This window comes from Myotis nattereri (assembly GCF_964212035.1).
Source record: "Myotis nattereri genome assembly, chromosome: 18".
NCBI lineage: Eukaryota > Metazoa > Chordata > Mammalia > Chiroptera > Vespertilionidae > Myotis > Myotis nattereri.
Genome location: NC_138093.1, coordinates 11,654,313 through 11,674,307, shown reverse-complemented (window position 1 = coordinate 11,674,307; position 19,995 = coordinate 11,654,313). Strand labels below are relative to the sequence as shown.

Here is a 19,995-nt window from a genome sequence, read left to right as displayed (position 1 = left end):
TGATATATTCTTTAGAGGTATAGTTTCACCACTTTTCACAGTGCCTGGCACACTTCAGATATTCAACTCGATGAGCTGAATTTTATCTACAGTACTACACAAATCTATTCATTGGGTTGAACCACCTAGCTTAGACTAGGGAAATAAAATCTGCAAGCTAACTAAACTAAGATAACTAAGTAAACTAGCTAAGTTGGTTACCTGAATCCAACATTGGAGTGAAGAGCAATATTCCAATGTTCACAATGCAGATGTTGCATATTCATCGGGTTATGAAAGACTAAAAGTAAAGAGTTGTCCTGGGTATGGTAATAAGAATCTATGCACTTGTACTGCTGATTGGCTTCTTGAAGAACCTGAAAATAAAAATAATTGCATTGTTGTGTGTCATTTTTTGTTTGTTTTCCAAGAGAAGGGCCTCCTGCTAGAGCATTTCTCTGCCTCCTACTCTTTCTCCCTTTATCTCCACACTGTCAGTTAGTCAAGGTGAGAGCATACAGGGTAGATATTTTTTGGAGCATTTCAGAAGTTCTTATATAAAAACAAATACTAGGCTCCAAATGTAGAGGCATTTGCTCAGGTGTTTTCCATTAAGGCTGCAGTTACTAATTTAACATTTTCCATGCCTTCATATAAGTCACCTCATTTTATCATCATTAAAACCCCCAGATAAATAGGTATGATTTTTTTTTAAAAAAAATCCTCATTTTTAAAAATATATATTTTATTGATTTTTTTTTTACAGAGAGGAAGGAAGAGGGATAGAGAGTTAGAAACATTGATGAGAGAGAAACATCGATCAGATGCCTCCTGCACACCTGCTCCTGGAGATGTGCCCACAACCAAGGCACATGCCCTTGACCGGAATCAAACCTGGGACCCTTCCATCCGCAGGCCGATGCTCCATCCACTGAGCCAAACCGGTTAGGGCAAATCCTCGTGTTTCTTAGCATAAATTGGGGCTGAGAGAAGAGATTTGTCCAATGGCATGTAAGTCCCGGTGCCTGGGCTTAAAGTGTCTTTTGATTCTAAATGTCACCGTTTCGTACACCACAGAGTGCTCTCTGCACCAGGCTGTACTACAGAGAAAGGAGGTGAGCAGTTTTTCTGATACATCTTACTTCTCTCTGACTTCTAACCCAAGTCTTTTCCAAAATAGTCTACCCACAGCATGCACTGCAATTACAGCCTTCAGTAGAGGGGCACCGTGAGCAGCTTGTTGTCCTGTTTCCTTTTACTGCCAATGAACACGGGGAATCATGTCCATAGGAAAACAGACAGCTGTGGGGTTTGTTTCTGTTTTCATTTTCAATACCAGTCTGGTGTAGGCAGCTTTCAGTTATTTGCTGTTCATGATATAAAGGCGCAGAATTGCATATTATGTTAGGAAAGAACTGTTTTGATTTTGCTTTCAATTTTTCACTGGTAGCATAACCAAAATAATGGTTTACTTCTCCAATCTCATCTCTTGTATGAGTGTCTTTATGGAGTGGCTCACCTGTTCTTTGAGAGTCTTTATTAAAAATACACATGTAGTGAATATTTTTGTTTTTTTTTTATGTAGGACACTATTTAATACTGAACTTTTTTTGAAAGGCAAATTTCTTTGACTTTAAACTGCCAAAACAAATAGTATGTCTATTTCAGATGAACATGTATCCTTCCTTCTATATTAAAGAGCACTGAAATCTGTGTTTCCATATTCACTTTGGCTCCTGGGATCTACAGTGCTAAGTTTCTGAGTTACAGTTGCTCTCAATCAATGTTTAAGTTTTCATACTATATCTTTCTTTTCTTTTTTCATATCTTGGATTTTTCTAATTAATATTAACTGATTAGTTAATTCTTTCATAAAAATAAACACTTTCTATGTGCCAGGCACTGTGTAGGTTCTAGGAAAACAAAAATGAGCAAGATACACAAGACTATTCTCTAAAATCTGATTAAGATTTTTATAGCTCATCCTGAAGTTTGGAGAGGTGTTCTAAGAAGGTGAAGTTAATGGGACATCTGATAGGTAGAGCATGGATTGGAGTAAGTGAGAGTGGAAGCAGGCTGATGGTAGGAGGATACTGTGGTAGAATAAGAAGATGGTAGTTGGACTAAAGCAGCAGCAGTGGAGATGGTGGAGAGAAAGTTTGAGGTTTACCCCTCAAAACCTGATGATGAATCAGACACGTGGGATAAAGGAAAGACTGAAATAAAGGATGGCTCCTTAGTCTTTTGGTTTGATGGTGACATTTCTGAGATGGATGAGGAGAGAAACATGCTTGGGTGGGGAAATTATGAGCTTCATGTGGGACAGTAAATCTGAGACGCCTATCAAAAATTCAAGTGAAATTTGGAGGTAGTGTGGAGTTCAAGAGAGAGATTAATTATTTATTTGTATCTTTTAATTTTTGGTTAAAGTTTACTTTAATTTTTATTTTGTATTAGTTTCAGGTGTGCATCATAGTGGTTACAAAATCATTTACTTTACAAAGTATTCCCCCTGACATTTCCAGTAGCTATCCGGCACCATAACATAGTTATCACAATATTATTGACTATCTTCCCTATGCTGTACTATACGTCCTGTGACTATTTTGTGACTTCCAATTTGTACTTCTTAATCCCTTCACCTTTTTCATCCCCTCCACTCTGGCAACCACAAGTCTGTTAAGAGAGAAATAATTTGGAAGATAAAATTTTAAGAGTCATTAGCATTAGGACATAGATAATAAATGAAATCATTAAAGGAAGGTTTAGAGAAGAAGATAGTTCAAAGCTGAGACTTAAAGCACTTCAATATTTAGATGTTAGGTGGAAGAATATTCAACAAAGTTCCAAATGCAGCCATACAGTATGGTGCCTTGGAAACCAAGACTGTTTCACAGAAGTGGCCTGCTTTGTGATGATATTAAAAGGTTAAAAAAGATAAAGATAAGTGTATGCTATATTTGACAGGACAATTTTTGGTGACCTTCATGGAGGAGTGAGGACAGAGCCCAACTGAAATAAAATAAGGTCTGAAATGAACTTCCAGTTTCAGGTAGGAGATTAAACACATGTACACCCTAACATCTCACTAAAAAAAGGAAACAGTAGAATTATTAGGTTTTAATATCACAAAGTTGAAGGCCATGGGAGAGGAGACAAAGCAACAACATTTCTGAAGCTGGAAAGCAGAAGGATAAGTGGTAACTGACTTAGCAGAACATAGAAAGCCAAATCCTCAGATTAACTGTAGGAGAGATCAGAGCAGCCTTATTTGTGTGTAGAAATGCAGAAAGGCTCAGAAAATGAGAGGTACTATGTGCCTCTGAAAATGGCATTGAAAATAGGAAGATCAATTCAAAGTCTTTTTAAAAAGGTTTTAGGGCCTCCCGAAGCCCTCGACAGGTTTGAGCTGCCATCTTCCTCCTCAGCAGAAGGAGGGAGGATTATTAGCTCCAGAAGGTGGCAGTGGATTCTAAGAAGAGAGACCCTAGGCCAGTGATGGCGAACCTTTTGAGCTCAGTGTGTCAGCATTTTGAAAAACCCTAACTTAACTCTAGTGCCGTGTCACATATAGAAATTTTTTGATATTTGCAACCATAGTAAAACAAAGATTTATATTTTTGATATTTATTTTATATATTTAAATGCCATTTAACAAAGAAAAATCAAGCAAAAAATTGAGTTCATGTGTCACCTCTGACACACGTGTCATAGGTTCGCCATCACTGCCCTAGGCACTGCTGAGGGAGAGATGTACTACAGAAAAAAGGAATTGTATAAAAGTCTAATGCAGCATTGTTCAATAGAGCCACAAGATAAGCCACAAATATGAGCCACATGTAATTTTAAATTTTATAGTAGATATATTTTAAAATATTAACAATTCAATACATAATCAATACAAAAATTGTTCATTTGATATATTATTTTTATACCGTCTCTGAAATCTAGTGTGCATAGCATTTATATAGTTGAGTATACTAGTAGACATATATCATATATAGCATTCTTTAGCACATCTTGATTTGAATGCTCTACATTTCAAGTATCAGAAGCTACATGTGACTAGTGGTGACCACATTGGATAATGCAGATCTACAGACTGAATGGTTAGAAGACTAACTGACTTCTCCCTATCACTGAGCTCCTAAAACCCTGACAGGCAAGTTATGTCTTTCAGACAGGAAATTAGATTTTTTTTTTCCTGGAGAATCTAAATGGCTCAAGAGAACAGATCTAACATACCAACACTGATGGGTCTCTCAAGGAAATCCCTCAGCCAAATCACCAATGATGAAGTCCAGTTATTGACAACTCCTCACCCCTGGACCTTATGCAGCACTTCCTGTCATATTTTAGTGTCTGGTTATTAATATGAACAAAGAGGTAAGATATCATTAGATATTGCTCTCTAATATGAAACAATGGAGGCAAAAAATAAATCCCCCAAAAAAGAACTTGAGAAAAAAGAGACACTGCAGGGAGAAAACACTAAGACTTCAAAGGACTTTAATATCCTCATAGAGATAAGAGAAGATATGGTTTTAGGGGACGTGAACAGGATGCAATAAAAAGGTAATATAAAATTATAAGTAGAACTTTAGAAAATTAAAATGATAATACCAGAACTAGAAGACCCAGTAGAAGAATTGCATGAAAACTGAGCCATATTCCCAGAACTAAAAGATCAAGTGCTGGAAACTAGGAGGGAAAAGATAATGAAATTGGAAGTACAGTCAGGAAGTCCAACACCAGAATCACAGTAGTCACCGGAAGAAAGAACAGGAAAAATGAGGGGGAAGGATTGCCGAAGAAATGATTATAGAACAGGCTCCGGAATATAAAGACAGGAGTTTCAAGGTTGTCCTGGGCTCACGGGTACAATACTCAGAAACAGAACCATACCAAGTAACATCAACAGGAAGTTTAAACCATTGGAACAAAGAGACCATCTTAAAAACCTCCACAGAGAAGGAAGAAACAGACTCAAACAACTGATAAGGAATCAGAATTTCATTGATTTTTCTCAAAGAGAATCCAGGAAACTAGAAGAACATTGAGGAATGCCTTCAAAGTTTTGAGGGAAAATGCTTTTTAACTTAGCATTTTACATAAAGCTAAACTGTCAGTCAAAGGTAAGGGTAGAATTAAGATGTTTTCAAATATCCACTGCCTCAATAATTTACCTGCTATATATCTTAATTCAAGAAGCAACTGGAAGAGGTGGCCCCCTACAAAAGGAGAGTAAGCCAAGAGAGAAGATGAGTTGGAATTCAGGAAACAGAATATCTAACTGGAAAGAGAGGCAAAGGATGTGGCCAGGATGATAAAGTAAAGGGAGCTCCCAGGACCACAGCTGTGCAGCAGGCCTAGAGGGCAAGCAGGAGTTCAGAGCATATGGGAGAGATATTACTTAGACAATAAAATTGATAGAATACTTGTTAGGTTTGAATGTATTAAAAGGAGATTTACTCTTTGATAGAGAGCTCGGGGATGAGTAGTGATAAATGCATAGTAAACAAACATGAAAAAATGAACTCCAGGAAAAATAGAAATTATATCAGAAAAGGAAATGTACTAGTAAGAATACAATACTACACAGTTCAGCTGTGAATAATAATTATACAATTGAAATAAAGTAAATATTGAATACAGACCCAACCAAAAATTGTGAGAGTAAACAGTGTCAGAGAATGACAAGGAGAAGTGTTGGAGTGTACTGTACGTGCAGAGGTGTGTGTATGTGTGTGTGTGTGTGTGTGTGTGTGTGTGTGTGTGTGTGACTTTTGGGTCCGGGTAGGCAGAGCTCTTTTCTCAAGAGTCAATTGATGGTAATGCCTAAAACTAAACCTAAACAAAATATACTTGTTATTTAAAGATAACAGTTAAGTAACAAAAGAAAAAGGGAAATGGCTTGAAGGTTTTTACATCTGGGAATGTAGGCATGAGGGTGGGAGAGAGCTGCTATTTTTTGTAGGACTCTTTATAGGATTTTCTGGCTTTAAGAATACGTGGATGTAAAACTTAGAGAAAAGTAAAATTGAAATTAAAAAGACAATAAAAAAGAGTCCAGTTTTTTACATAAAATGTAAAAGCAACAAAAGAAACTAGTTTTAGGATTACTTGTTAATATAGTGGTTAAGAGCACAAGTTCAAGGGCCAGATTTCTTGGGTTCATATTCTGCTTCTCTCACTTATCAGCATGTGACTTTGGACGAGTTACTACTGGTCAAGGTGCCTGTGTTTCCTACCACTTACCTAGTGTCTACTTCATAGATTTAGTGAGAGGGTTAAATGAGCTAAAATGCATACTAACCATTGCCTAGCAGATGGTAGGTGCTCAATAAATGTCAGTTGTTGCAGGTTCCTTTGGCCTGTTAATTGCATCAGAAATCCTTTGAAATGTAGTGAAAACTGAACAGAACTGACAGGCAATATGGGGGGCGGGGGGGGGGGGAAATGAGGCTGCTTCCCCAAAACGCCTTACTTTTTTTGTCAAGAAAATATGTGCAGCAGTCACGTACATTTCTCTTTTTCTTAAAAGATTTGATGAAAAGATCCTTTTGGAAAGTACATTTTAAACTCCTTTGGAGATTCACTGCATATGTGTAGCTCGATCTGAGAAGAACTCATTTATAGCTGAAGTAAAGGGGAATATTGATACAAACTAGATTTGAGAGTGACGTGGGAGTGAACTGCTCTAAATCACACCATGACACATCAGACCTCTCCCACACACAATCCATTAATACCTGCAGCAGAACTTTAGGTTTAAAATGCTCAGTATAACTCCAGTCCATTAGACTGCGTTGCTGCGTTTTCTGAATGTCCTCTAACTCTGCTTCCACAGTCATCTTCTTGGGTTGCTAAAAAATCACAGGAATACAATTTCAGCTTTAATCTGTGTAAGTACAAATGGAGCCCTCGTGGACCTCATCAACTAGCCAGCATGCACTCCATCTAATTGGGGAAATCTGCATATGTATAAATCCATATGGCAACATTTTAGGAGACCTGCTGCCAGAAAGAGTATGCCTTTGACATTTTTTTATGGGCAACATAATCTAAATATTTTTATTGTTAGGTTATACTCTTCAGAGTCCTGTTAGCAATTATAGGCAGGTTTTCTGAACTCTCTTCAAGACAGTATTAGTTCTACACGGCTGTATGGTCAGCAGGTGTTTGTGAGGTTGCCAAGCCACATTGTCTAGAGAGGAGCATGGAGCTTGGAAGTTTTGCTTAATCGGGCTAGTGAAATTAACTCCTTCCTCTCCAGTTGGAGCTGGTCTGGGGATTTCTGAATAATCTCTCTCCTTCTCTGGCATCTGCATTCTCTTGCCAAGCATTTTTATTTATTTATTTTTTTTACTGTTTCTTATTCTGGGTCACGGTTTTCTCTGATGATCTTGTCTCTACACTTTTAAGAAAGTAATTTCTTACCTTTTCAAGAGAACCCGCCTTTGTGACTGCCTCATCTTTGATCTCGCTGGTCTGCTCTGTAAATCAAAGACACCAACACCCAGTTGTGTTTGGGCTTTGTTCTTGCCTTTGTCAGTGTTGTGCCTTTTTGTTGCCCGTATGATCTATGTTTCTGTGCTGAAAAGGTAATTCCTGAAAGGCATGTTTCATGCCTCCAAAAAGCTGTTTGTGTCAATAACTCTAAATCAGTGTCTATCTAGAAAAGTGATACTAAACCCTTTGAAAAGAACCCAGCTTCCTATATAGACATTCCTAAATCACATCAGATATGCTGGCTTCAGGCTGTACCACTCACGACTATGTACCTTCACCTTTACAAGTTGCAGATGTTTACTGATTAAATGGTATCAACTGCTTAGTACACACTGATTGTCTTGTCATACTGGCAATGATCACAAAGTCTTTCCAAATGTCTGTTGGTCTATCTCATGAGCCACAGACTAGGTCGGGGCAGGGGATGTATGCAAAGGAGAACTACCAGATAAATAAACATCGAATGAGAAAATGCAACTCTTCTTCCACTCATTAATCATTTATTAATGTGAAAACCATTTAATGAGCATCTATAGATATATAGATGAGTTTAACAAACGTTAGTTCAATAAATGGGTAGCTGGACTCCATGTAACCAGGGACCAATATGAGTCATACACACTAGCTCTCCTTGTGACCCAAGAGAATCCTTATAAAACAACTGGGATTGAGATATGATACTTGGCCATGGAACAAACAGCCACATGAATGGGCAGAGAAAGAACAGAGTCCTGCTATTGGTCTCTGCATCACCATGCTTTTGTAGTTCCTAAAGTTAACAAATGTTACATATAAAAAAGAGGTCCATGATAAATTAGTTTAACATGGATAAACAAGCATCTTTACTGTGAACATCTCAAAATTTGTAATACACTTTTGGGATTATGAAACTCTAATAGAGAAATTGATAAAGTATATAGCACATTCCAAATTTGACCAAAGAAATGGAGTAGGAAATGAATTTTGTAAGGTATTTGTGGTGCTACTGAATCACTGAGCCAACCTGACTTTTTATCACCCTTAGAATAATAGAAAATTAATACCTATAAAGTAATATATGAAAGGGCTCCAACCTCTCTCTCCAAATGCATCTCCCTCCATTCTCCCTTGTTCATTCCACTTCAGACTCACCAGCCTGATTGCTGTGCTATTAAGTTTTTGCACTTGCTTTTCTCTGTCTGGCATGCTTTGCTTTGAAATATTCATGGATTGCAAATTCTTACTTAATTCATATTGCACAATGTTACCTCTTCAAAAGCCTTTTGCCTCATACCCTGCTTCATTTTTAATCATGGAATTTATCAGTGCCTAATACTATTTAAAATAATTGAGGGGGAATCTACATCATATATTGAAACTGGAAATCTATGTAGAAAGAGCAGAAATGTGGCAGAAACCCTGCAACAAAAGCTTGTTTGGGTGTAAGCATAAGATTTGTGTCAAAGAGAACCATATCTAGGCTTCCAGAGGGAGTAGTTAATTATGTCTAACAAGGAGGGGACAATGTTTTTCTTTCTTCTGGGAGCATAGCTACTTACATTTTCATTACTGGTTCCATTCTGCCTTGGGCTGCTGAAGGTGACAGCATGAATGTTCCATTTTGATTTAGAGTAAAACTATAAAGTCAGTTCAGTTCAGTATTTATTTAAATACATCCACTCAAGAGAAAACTCAGGCCAACTATAACTCTAAATAGACCATGATGTCCCATGTGTCCTTGAGCAATTGATATGAAATCTGTGGAATAAAAATTATTCTATTCTGTGGTATGCCAGATTTCCGGGAGATTTGATACTCCCTTCTGTGTTTAAGGATCCAGCAGAGAGTCTCCAGTTTAGAAAATATGTTCTGAAAAATTGTGCATCAGTTATTTTGTCAAAGGAACGAACATTCACAAACTAATCTGAACTCTTTAATAGAAGAACAAATATCATTTTTTTCTTTCTTTCTGATTTCAGCCTTCAACCACATAACCCTTTGACAGTGTGATTCAGTAGTTTTTGACACATCTGGAAACAGATGCGTTCTCATCCCTTTGAAAAACAGCTTTCCTAATCTGTTTTACTTTAGAGATAACAAGATCCCTCTGCAAAGCAGTTACTTTATTAAAAAAACACCCAACAAGCATAAAGGGCACATCTAAACCTATAGCCTCATGGTTATCAACTCTCAGTTTTTCATAAATATCCAATAGGCCCTGTCAAGTTCAAAAACAGTCTCAGATGGAAATCCAGTGTTTGGTTAAGAAAAGCACAAATATTCAGCCCTTCATGTCCAGGAAAAGGCTTTTATATGTATTTGATGCTAAGATGGTTGTGCAAGAAATACATTAACAATTTCTGCTTTGCTTAAAAAGATTTAAAGTGGCTGCTTTAGAAGTGTGAGACATAGTTAAGGGGAAAATGCAAGATCACCACAAAAAAAACCCTCTCATCCACAATAGCCATAGTGAGGCACTAAGCTTAAATTGCCCTACCCGGTTCAACTGTAACTGTTCCTTGATGTGGGCCCTCAGGTGCCATGTAGAATCCCTTCAGAGTCTCAGCTCCAGCTCTCAAGATTGGTCAGTCTTCAGGACACACTGATGGTGTTCAGCCTTGATCATTTAGGAAGTTGCTATAGCTATCTACTTTTCACCAGAATCCAGAATACCAGTTTATGTGGTTTGACCACCAGGTGGCAAAAGTTGCCTAAAAAAAACCATATACCAGTTGCTCTAAAGAAAAAAGAGCAAAAGCAAAACAAAACAAAAAACAAAGGAAAAAACCCTTAAGGTTAATATCTCTCTTGGCTTATTCTGGCTCCATATTAATTCAAAGTAACTTATTTGTCATATGTATATATTTCCATAGGAGGCCTTAATGCTATACCACCCCTGGTTAACTTATTGATGTACTCTATTTTCTTCCTTTTAGTTTATTTGAATGTAGTTAATCTTTAACTATTTGAAGTTGATGTTTAATGTTTAGCTAATTAATTTTAGCTATCTTTTAAAAAATGTATTCATTTAATGTTTAAAATATGTTCATTTAAAGCTCTGCCTATCTCCTGTTGTATCTGCATTATATAGATTTTGATATTCAGAATTTTAATTATTCAGTTCAAAATATTTCCTAGTTTCTATTGTGATTTTTTTCTTCAGTGAGAATATACTCTGTAGTTTTGATCCTGTGAAAATTTGTTGAGACTTTTTTCATGTTTTAGTATATGGTTTTAATATCTATATCTATATCTATATCTATATATCTACATCTACATCTACATCTACATCTACATCTACATCTATATCATAAAAGCCTACTATGCTAAGTGTCTGGTCATCCAGTCAACCAATCAAAGCATAATATGCTAATGATATGCTAAGGCTGCTCAACCGTTCACTATGATGTGCACTGACCACTAGGGGGCAGACACTCGGACTATTAGGTTAGCTTGCTGCTGGGGTCTGGCCATTTGGGACTGAGTGAGACAAGCCAAACACCCCCTGGTGCCCTCCCACGGCCCCTCCTAGGCTGGCCAACCTCCTGCGTCCCTCCCCAGTCCCGATTGTGCACCAGTCAGGTTCCTAAGCCTGGCCTGAGCCCTCTGGCAATCTCCCCTCCCCCCAAGTACATAAATTTCATGCACAGGGCCTCTAATATATCTATCTATCTATCTATCTATCTATCTATCTATCTATATATATATATATATATCTCCATCCCTCACCCAAGGATATGTTTTAGAGAGCGAGGAAGGGAGAGGGAGAGAGGGAGGGAGGGAGGGAGGGAGAGAGAGAGAGAGAGAGAGAGAGAGAGAGAGAGAGAGAGAGAGAAACATCAGTTGGTTGCCTATGGTACGTACCTCGAACCAGGGATTGAACCCACAATCTTTTGGTGTATGGGATGCTCCAACCAACTGAGCCAGCTGGCCAGGGTGGTATATGGTTAATATTTTTAAGATAAACATACTTATGGCATTTAAGAAGCTACAGTGTTATAGAGGCTTGAATATAGGCATATGCATTACTGTAATAAGTAGCAGGAAATGACAACTAATGCAATAAAGGAAGTGAAGACTAACTGTTACCATGGAAATGCTAAGGAGGCATTTCCAGATGGACACATCTAACAAAGTCTCATGGAGGTGCTAGTGAAACCTAATCATCATAAAGAAGAGAACCTGAGGTGGAGCAAATTGTGGGGAAAAGGCGCAGGGACTAAAAAGAGCAGGTTGTATAGAGGCAAAAGGGCCTAATTCTGTATGACTAGGGCATGAGATGAGTGAGCAAAAGGTAAAAAGTGGAGGGGGTTTTGGGAAAGTAATTTAGTACTATTGTTAAAGCATGTAAAGCAGGCCAAGGAGTTGGGTTCTATTTTGCAAATAGTAGGGAGCCATTGAATGTTATAAACAGGAAAGTAACTCAGCTGTATTTAAAGTAATTAATCTGACTGCTATATGTATGATAGCTCAATAAAAATTTAGCTTAATATTTTTCTACTTCTATACATCCAAATATGACAATATATATGATGCTCTATTCTAGAATGAGAGGAATTCCATGAGCTATAAGGAGGAGAGGAAAGGGATCAATGTTCATTGAGTATTGATTTTGTATAAAGCTCTGTACTGGGTGGTTCATTATGTTATTGCAAGTAATTTTAAAATAATTTTTCAAATAAGTATACTAACTCTGAAATACTAGTGATAAAAGTTTTGATTATGTTTAAGTTACAATAATATTATTCATAATTATATTTTTAAGTAATAAAAAATAAGCTATATTTACTAAGGTAAGAGTGGACTAAGAGGCTTTAGGAAATTTTAAAAACAAGGGTTGAAATAAAAAGGATTTATTGACTAGTAACACTCATTAACAAAGTTTAATTACACAAAAAAGTTTTTCAATTGAAATGGATAGCAATTAAAATAATGCACCTTGAATCACTCTTTTGGTGTATACATTCTTAATAGGTCTATACACACACACACACACACACACACACACACACGTTCACTTACCCAAAGGTTCAGGTTGTTGCTGAATCTCTAAGCTGGCCTCCTTTTCTGACGACTCTCTATTATCAGGCTCTAAGGGTTTCTCATTATTCGGGTCAGAATGCTTCATATTGTCAGCATCCGGTTGACTAGGATTTGAAGGTTCATTATTGATCTCACTATCTTGAACGTTTGTTGACCAATTCTGATCCATAAATATAATGTTGTCTTTGGGTTCAATATCTAATCAGTGTAAAGAAGATTCATGAGCTACCACACTAGAAAAATCAACAACCACAAAATGCAAGAATGTCTTTTGTTCCCTCCATGCAGTGTACCTGTTTCGAGTTTGGCCTCTTGGGTGTTCCTTTTTGCAATGTATTGTTGCCTTATTTGTTTAGCAAATCTGGCAGGGTTGTCCCATGGTATGTTGAAAATTTCAGAATCTATCCCATATATTTTCCTAGAAGGCATTAGTATCCCTTCTTCATCAACCTCAGAGAGTTTCAGGCTCTCAAAAGTAAACACTTTGAAGGCTCTTTCTACTTCATTCCAGCTCAAGGGTTCTGTAAGAAAGCAGGATCTGTGCTGCTAGGATGCTCTTACGGTACAGGGGGGCAACCAGCGGCGGGGCGGGGGGGGGCGGCGTCCACCAGAATAACAAGGGAGTCACACCATATGGGTGTTGATCCGACTAACATGGGCTCCGCAATTCTACAACAAACATCAAAGGCACCTAATAATAAGAAAGCTACATAATCAAGATATAATTTATCAAGATAATGCTCCCCAATTACTTCATAGCTTAATAAATATTAGGTGTTTAGATTAATTCACAAGGACTTTCCAGGGTACCACATTGGTAGAATATGCTTAAAACTTATTCTTTTATAGCAAAAGCACCCTCTGCTATTGTAATTTTAAACAAAAAATTACTCACTTGTGTCTAACATATGCTATTATATTCAGTAGAATTTCCTCTTCATGAGGACCAAAAAGGCCTTTTTCCACCCACTTTAACTGGTGCTATCCATTCCATAACCGCACTTCAAAAGTTATCAGCTTTCAACGGGATCTATTCATTTGCATATTTACTCTTTTACACTAAGTGCATCTACCCATTCACTCACTCACTCACTCATTCATTTTTATTTTCTATGCATTAGGCTTTCTGATAGGGGCCTGAGACTCAAAGAAAAAAATTGGTTCTTGCATTTTAGAAGTCCAAGGTAGAGGGGTGAGAGGTAGGTATTAACAACTAATCATATAAATCAATATAAAAATAATTAATAATTTGCTTAGAGTTAGAAAAGAAATGAGAAGAATCTGCCCATGCTTTATTGTAAAAAAAAAGATGTTTATGTAATTTCTTATTCCTTCTTATAAATAGGAATGTATCTTTATACAGCCTCAGGTGGAAATAGAATTTGTTTTAGAGAATGATTGTCTATAACATAAAATTCCAGCAAACTCTGCAATGAGAAGCTGATTTTAGATAGTCTTTAAAATTGATTTTTTTAATTTTTTTTTTAGAAAGAGAAGACGGGAGGAGAGAGAGAAACATGGATCTGCTGCTTCTTGCATGCCACCTACAGGAGATCGAACCCATAACCAGGACTCGAACCAACAAACTTTTGGTGCACAACCAACTGAGTCATACCATCCAGGGCAGATTTCAGATATTCTTAATGACCCCTCTTTCCCACCATTCTTTAAGAGCATAAAATGGCCTTTCCTGTTGGGAGAGGAGGTTCAGTGGATCAACACACCCTCAGCACCACCCCGACAGGAGGCTCTCTCCTCCATCTATCTTTCTAACTACAATAGGGATTCCCACATCATCTCCAATGATGTCAATGAGGAGATATGACATAGGGGGTGGGGAGAAAGAGAAAATAAAAAATAGACTATTCTTGTTATGGAAACACAGTAGAGCCAAAACCCAGTGCAGCAAATTGAAGAAGGTTAAGCATTGTAGCTATCATAGTATTGCTAACAACATTATTCAGGATAAGAAAATTGTAGTCAATCAAAATACCCACCCTCAGCCTCTGAAAGGTCTTTCAACAATCAAAATACTTTAGGGTGTAATCTAAAGAGGCACACAAGACCATAAGTGAATGAGTTTAAGCTAAGATAGAGCAGTATACTCACCGTTTGTACAAAAGTGCATGAGCTCATGGATTGTAGCTAGACGTTTTGTGCTATTCCATGGTGGGGGCAGAGGGAACTCAAGAAATTCCCATAGTGGCAACTTGGACTGCATCTCTTGCTCAATTTGAATTGGGTCAAAATTCTTTTGGTCCTGATGAAAAAGAGCAGCACAACAGAAGACATTAAAGCAGCTGCCAAGTGACTCATGCATATGGAGGAGGCAAAACATAATACCTTCCCTCTCATTATTTGGGAACAGGGGAAATCACTGGTAACTGGGGAAGACAAACTATTGGTATTTTGCTGAGGGTCACAAAAGCTAGTTCTCACTTTGCCAGAGGTTCCTGGTACATAGAAATGACAGATTCTTCATTCACAGTGACAAACTGCCAAAGTCTCATATGTACTCCTCTCTCCCTTCTGAGAGTCTTTTCTGGCCTCTACTAGTTTTTCATATTAGCAGATATTTAAAGCAAATTACTATAAAGTTTTAATGCAAATTTGGTGTAGCCATAATCAATGTGATGATTAATCGGACCACTATAATTAGGCAAGTTTTCTTTGCTGACATAATTTCCCCCTTATCCATTTCCGTTTTCTGAGCTCTCACTTTGCAAACAGGTATTTATTTTGTGTATTATGTGTAATTGGCATTGGCAAGGCTATCAGATTAAGATTTCTTTAACTGAGTAATTACAAACGGGCTTTCCTGAGGCAGTCATCCTCAGGGTAGGTGGGTTATTAGTACCTTCAGTGCATACTTCTTGTGGGCGTGCACATCGTGGTAATTCAGCAGCAAAGGGCCTCTGGGCAATGCTTTGCTTTCACTTTCTTCTTGAGGAAAATATATCTTATGGAGATTCTATTCAAATGGAAATAATACTGATTTAAAGAAAGGATTTATACTTTTTCAAAGCATGTAAGCACTTGGCTCTCTCAGGCCATCTGACCTTTTTCTCACTCTCAGTGAGGCAGAGAGAGGGCAGGATGGACACAATGTGAGCTGCGATTCTGTGATCCAGCCCATCGGCTCTGGGCGGCAGCTCCACCAGACTGGGTGGGATGAGGTCTTTTTCCGTTGCCACAACCTGTTATGATAAAGAATTGGGAGGAATTGGTTTAATGGTCAGCTCTTTATGATATTCAAGTGTTTCTATTGCTCTTAGTAAAAACCAGGCAGTTTCCACAAATAAAATACAGTACTTAGACAAAGTGGCAGTATAATTACCACTAAAAAAAATATAACTTTAATATATGTATTAGAATAGATAACAAAATACAAATGGTAAACAAGAAAATTTTCTATGATAAAAATCAAAATAACAGTATAATTTTTTTCTTAATGATTTATTCTTTCTCTTAAAGCAAAAGAGTAATAAATATTTATTGAGTGCCTTCAGATTTAATAAGTATTTATTGAGTGCCAACCAAATGCCTAGCACTATGTGGTCCACCTTCATGTACATTATCTCATTTAAGCCTCACAATAATGCTCTGGGTGGACTAGATATTATTTTCCATTACAGAGAAAGAAGCCAGGGGAGACTGAAGTTAGGTGACTGGCTCAGGCCCAAGGCTACTGGCTTAGAGGAACTGGGGTTCAGGTCAAGTCCTCATTCTTTCTTTCAGATAGAAAAGTTACAGATGGATGGTGAGGTCAGTAAAGGGCAAGAGTCTCCTGCATAAGGAGAAAGTGAGGTCTTAAAAGATTGCATGCCTAGGGGCCGAAACCGGTTTGGCTCAGTGGATAGAGTCGGCCTGCGGACTGAAGGGTCCCGGGTTCGATTCCGGTCAAGGGCATGTACCTGGGTTGCGGGCACATCCCCAGTAGGAGATGTGCAGGAGGCAGCTGATCGATGTTTCTCTCTCATCGATGTTTCTAACTCTCTATCTCTCTCCCTTCCTCTCTCTGTAAAAAATCAATAAAATATATTAAAAAAAAAAAAAAAGATTGCATGCCTACTTTTCTACTCAGATGGACTGGTTTTAAGTAGTAAGCAGTTTCTGCCACTTACTATTTGAACAAGTTACTTAACCTTTTCATGCCTCAGTTTTCTTATCTGTAAAGTAAGAAATAAAAATAGTTCCTGTTTCATAGGGTTGTTTGAAGGATTAAATAAGTTAATAAAAAACTCTTCTCAAATACATATTAAAAATTCACCAGTGACCATGTACACAAATCACTCAAAAAGACCAGATAATTAAAAAATATTTTAAACATGCATATCATGTTTACTAACCATAACAAATAGTGTCCAAAAAAAAAGAAAAATCTTTAGAATTGAAAACATCAGGATGTAGCCAAAGAAATACTCAGATGGAAACGTGTAGACTTGTGTGAAGTAAAGGAGAGTAAAAATAAATAGAATAAGCTTTCAATTAAAATGAAATACAAAATAAACCCAAAGAAAGCAGAAGGACATAATTACGATAAGTGAAAAAAAAAAAAAAAAAAGTAAAAAGGAGTTGATCAATGAAACCAAATGCTGGTTCTTTGAAAAGATAAATACAAATAGATATATCATTGACATCCATGATCAATAAAAGAGAGGGCACAAATAAATAAGATCAGTGATAGAAAAGGAATATAACCAGATATGAAGGAAATTTAAAAATGCATATAAGTGAATAAAGAACTTTGTATGATATGAAAAACACAAATAAGATTGACATATTTCTAAAAAAATATGAATGTCTGAAGTTGGCCTCGGAAATAGAAAACTCTGATTAAATCTACAAGTATAAAAGAAATGTTAAAGACAGCTAAAGACCATTAAACACCTTATCCACCTATCCAACTCCTTTTTCTCTTTCATTAAAATGACAAAAGACATAGATAGTTTTAAGGACAGGTTTACTAAACTTGAAGGAATGTTATAGAAACAACTCCAGAGCATAGCAAAAGAAAGGGGATTGAAGATCAAAGCAAACTTTAGTTTTATCTAAAATGTTCTAATCTTTGTACAGGAAAATGCATTCAGGTATTATGTATGTAATTTTAAAATCATTTTTAAAAAATGGAAGCAAGGAGAGAGGCAATGACTGAACAGGTCAGTTATTCACCTACCTGTTCCAGCATACAGTGCAGTATCAGGGGCACAGAAATGAATTCTTCCGGAATTGGATTCAGCAAATCATTGTAATATCTCATGTCTACTTCCGTTGTGATGACAGAAGCCACTGTAAAATAGACAAAATGTCATTGCTCAATCAAGATGCACTCTCCAGGTCTTCCAGTAAAATCTCATCCACCGATTCAGACTATGACCCTGCACTATCAGGCAGAGGATCTGCAAGGGAAGGGATAACTAAAAGCAGTATAGTGGACAGTCACTATTCCAAAGCCCCATCTCATGGCCTAGAGCAGTGGTTCTCAACCTTTTTTTTAAATTTATTATTAGTTAAGGTATTACAAATGTGTCCTCATCCCCCCCCCCCATTAACCCCTAACCTCCCCCCCACCCCCGCCCCGCACACTCATGCTCCCATCCCCCTGTTGTCCATGTCCATTGGTTTGTCTTATATACATGTATACAAGTCCTTCAGTTGATCTCTTCCCCTTACCCCCGCCCTCCCCTACTTTCCTTCTGGGGATTGATAGCCTGATCGCTGTTTCTCAGTCTTTGGGTCTCAACCTTCCTAATGCCGCGACCCTTTAATACAGTTCCTCATGTTGTGGTGACCCTCAATTTCATTGTTACAAATTGAACATAATTAAAGCATAGTGATTTAATCACAAAAACAATATGTAATTATATATGTATTTTCCAATGGTCTTAGGCGACCCCTGTGAAAGGGTTGTTTGACCTCCAAAGGGGTTGCAACCCACAGGTTGAGAACCGCTGGCCTAGAGCCTCCAACAACAGGTCTCATACGTGCTGATGGTAGAGCTTGTAATTCTTCATTTTGTGCTTTCTTCTTCCCAGGGGTTGGGGCAACAGGTTGTGGAGCCTAAAAGAAGAAGAATTATAAAGAAACAACTGAGATGTCCAGCTGGGAGATGCTTTCATCAAATGCGGGTCTGATGGGATCTGACAGGATTCTGAGATTGTATGATTTATGTTCCCACCACAAAATCATTTGCTGATATTAGGCTCAAACAAAAGGAAGAAGTTAGTGGGTACAGACACTTTCCCATTTTTCCTAACAGAGTTCACTAGCCAGGAATGTGATGGGGAGAAGGGGCACGGAGAGTCAAAAAGCTTTTCCCCCCTGGGTGACTCCAAATCATGCCATTCTCCCTCTCAGAATCCTTCGATGGTCCCCATCACCTTTAGGAGGAGACTCAGACTCTTTAACTCAGCACCAATGGGCATCCTGGCTCCTATCCAGCTTTAGTTCATGCTATTGTTCGCCACTGTGCCCATATGGCCTGAGGGCACGGACCTACACCGTGGTCCTGGTTTGTGCCATAATAATTCTTTTCTTTGACCTCCATGTCTTCATACATCTCTGCCCCTTTCTTGAGGAGGCCAGTCTGTCCCTTTCCCTCATCCGGCTTTGCCTTAGGCAACTTCTACTCAGCCTTCACCACATCACTGACCCGCCTGGTAACATTTTCCTGCCTCCTCTCTCTTTCCTACTCCTCCAGACCAGGGTAGGTGCCATGTTTTACGGCTTCTCCTTCTGAGCTGACTGTGTTGAAACTGCTCTTGACGTGACTGCTGTCCTCTTTAAAAGTTAACATCCACAGGAGGACAGGGGAGGAGTCTTGCTCATTGTTGCACTGTCAGACCTCGCCCAGCATTAGCACATTATAGGCCCTAAGCAGATATCATCATTAACTGACTGCCAGCTCTCCTTGTTCCAGACCACTTACTGCACAATGGGCTGGGAATGGTGGGGCACCTCTGCATGTGGCAGGGAGCTGGGGAGCTTGTAAAGCCCCTACCACATAGGTACCCTTTCAGACTGTCCCTGAGGGGTCTTCCCTTGTTCCTATCCTCACCTATTAAATCCCAACAGGCAGTATGACCTTGCTACAAGTATTTATATGATGTTTTCTTCATATTTTTATAAAAGTGAAAATTAAGTTGTTCAGTTAATCATTCCATTCATGAAAAGACATTTGAGCACATGCTTACCTCAGAAGTTAGTGTGGCTTCTAAGATAGGTTTCTCACTAACCACGTGTGGGACCTTAATCAGCTGCATGCTCTCCAAATAGTGCTGATGCTGCCTTTTCCAGTCCAGGGTGTCGTACATCAAACAGGCAATGCTCTCAAAAATGCTCGTGCCCAATTCCAGCTATAGATGACAAAATTGGTGAAAATCAGTTACTCATTTCATATTGTTGGAATCAGATGTATGGTGTGTATCTACCTTAACAGCTAAACCTATCACTTAAAAATGTTTTTTTCTTTTTCAATTACAG

General features: G+C 38.0%; 1 protein-coding gene across 1 annotated transcript in view; it reads right to left on the bottom strand.

Moving 5' to 3' along the window:
- Positions 1 to 19,995, bottom strand: part of SPAG17 (sperm associated antigen 17) — a gene marked incomplete at its 5' end in the record, with an annotated part of 132,618 nt that overhangs the window by 57,392 nt on the left and 55,231 nt on the right. Inside the window, 11 exons of the mRNA XM_081113258.1 lie at positions 202 to 356; positions 6,732 to 6,845; positions 7,420 to 7,475; positions 12,493 to 12,711; positions 12,807 to 13,034; positions 14,623 to 14,773; positions 15,371 to 15,484; positions 15,573 to 15,710; positions 17,690 to 17,802; positions 18,498 to 18,573; positions 19,707 to 19,868. Of these exons, the coding sequence (XP_080969384.1) occupies positions 202 to 356; positions 6,732 to 6,845; positions 7,420 to 7,475; positions 12,493 to 12,711; positions 12,807 to 13,034; positions 14,623 to 14,773; positions 15,371 to 15,484; positions 15,573 to 15,710; positions 17,690 to 17,802; positions 18,498 to 18,573; positions 19,707 to 19,868 (1,526 nt within the window). The remainder of the gene's footprint in view (positions 1 to 201; positions 357 to 6,731; positions 6,846 to 7,419; positions 7,476 to 12,492; positions 12,712 to 12,806; positions 13,035 to 14,622; positions 14,774 to 15,370; positions 15,485 to 15,572; positions 15,711 to 17,689; positions 17,803 to 18,497; positions 18,574 to 19,706; positions 19,869 to 19,995) is intronic.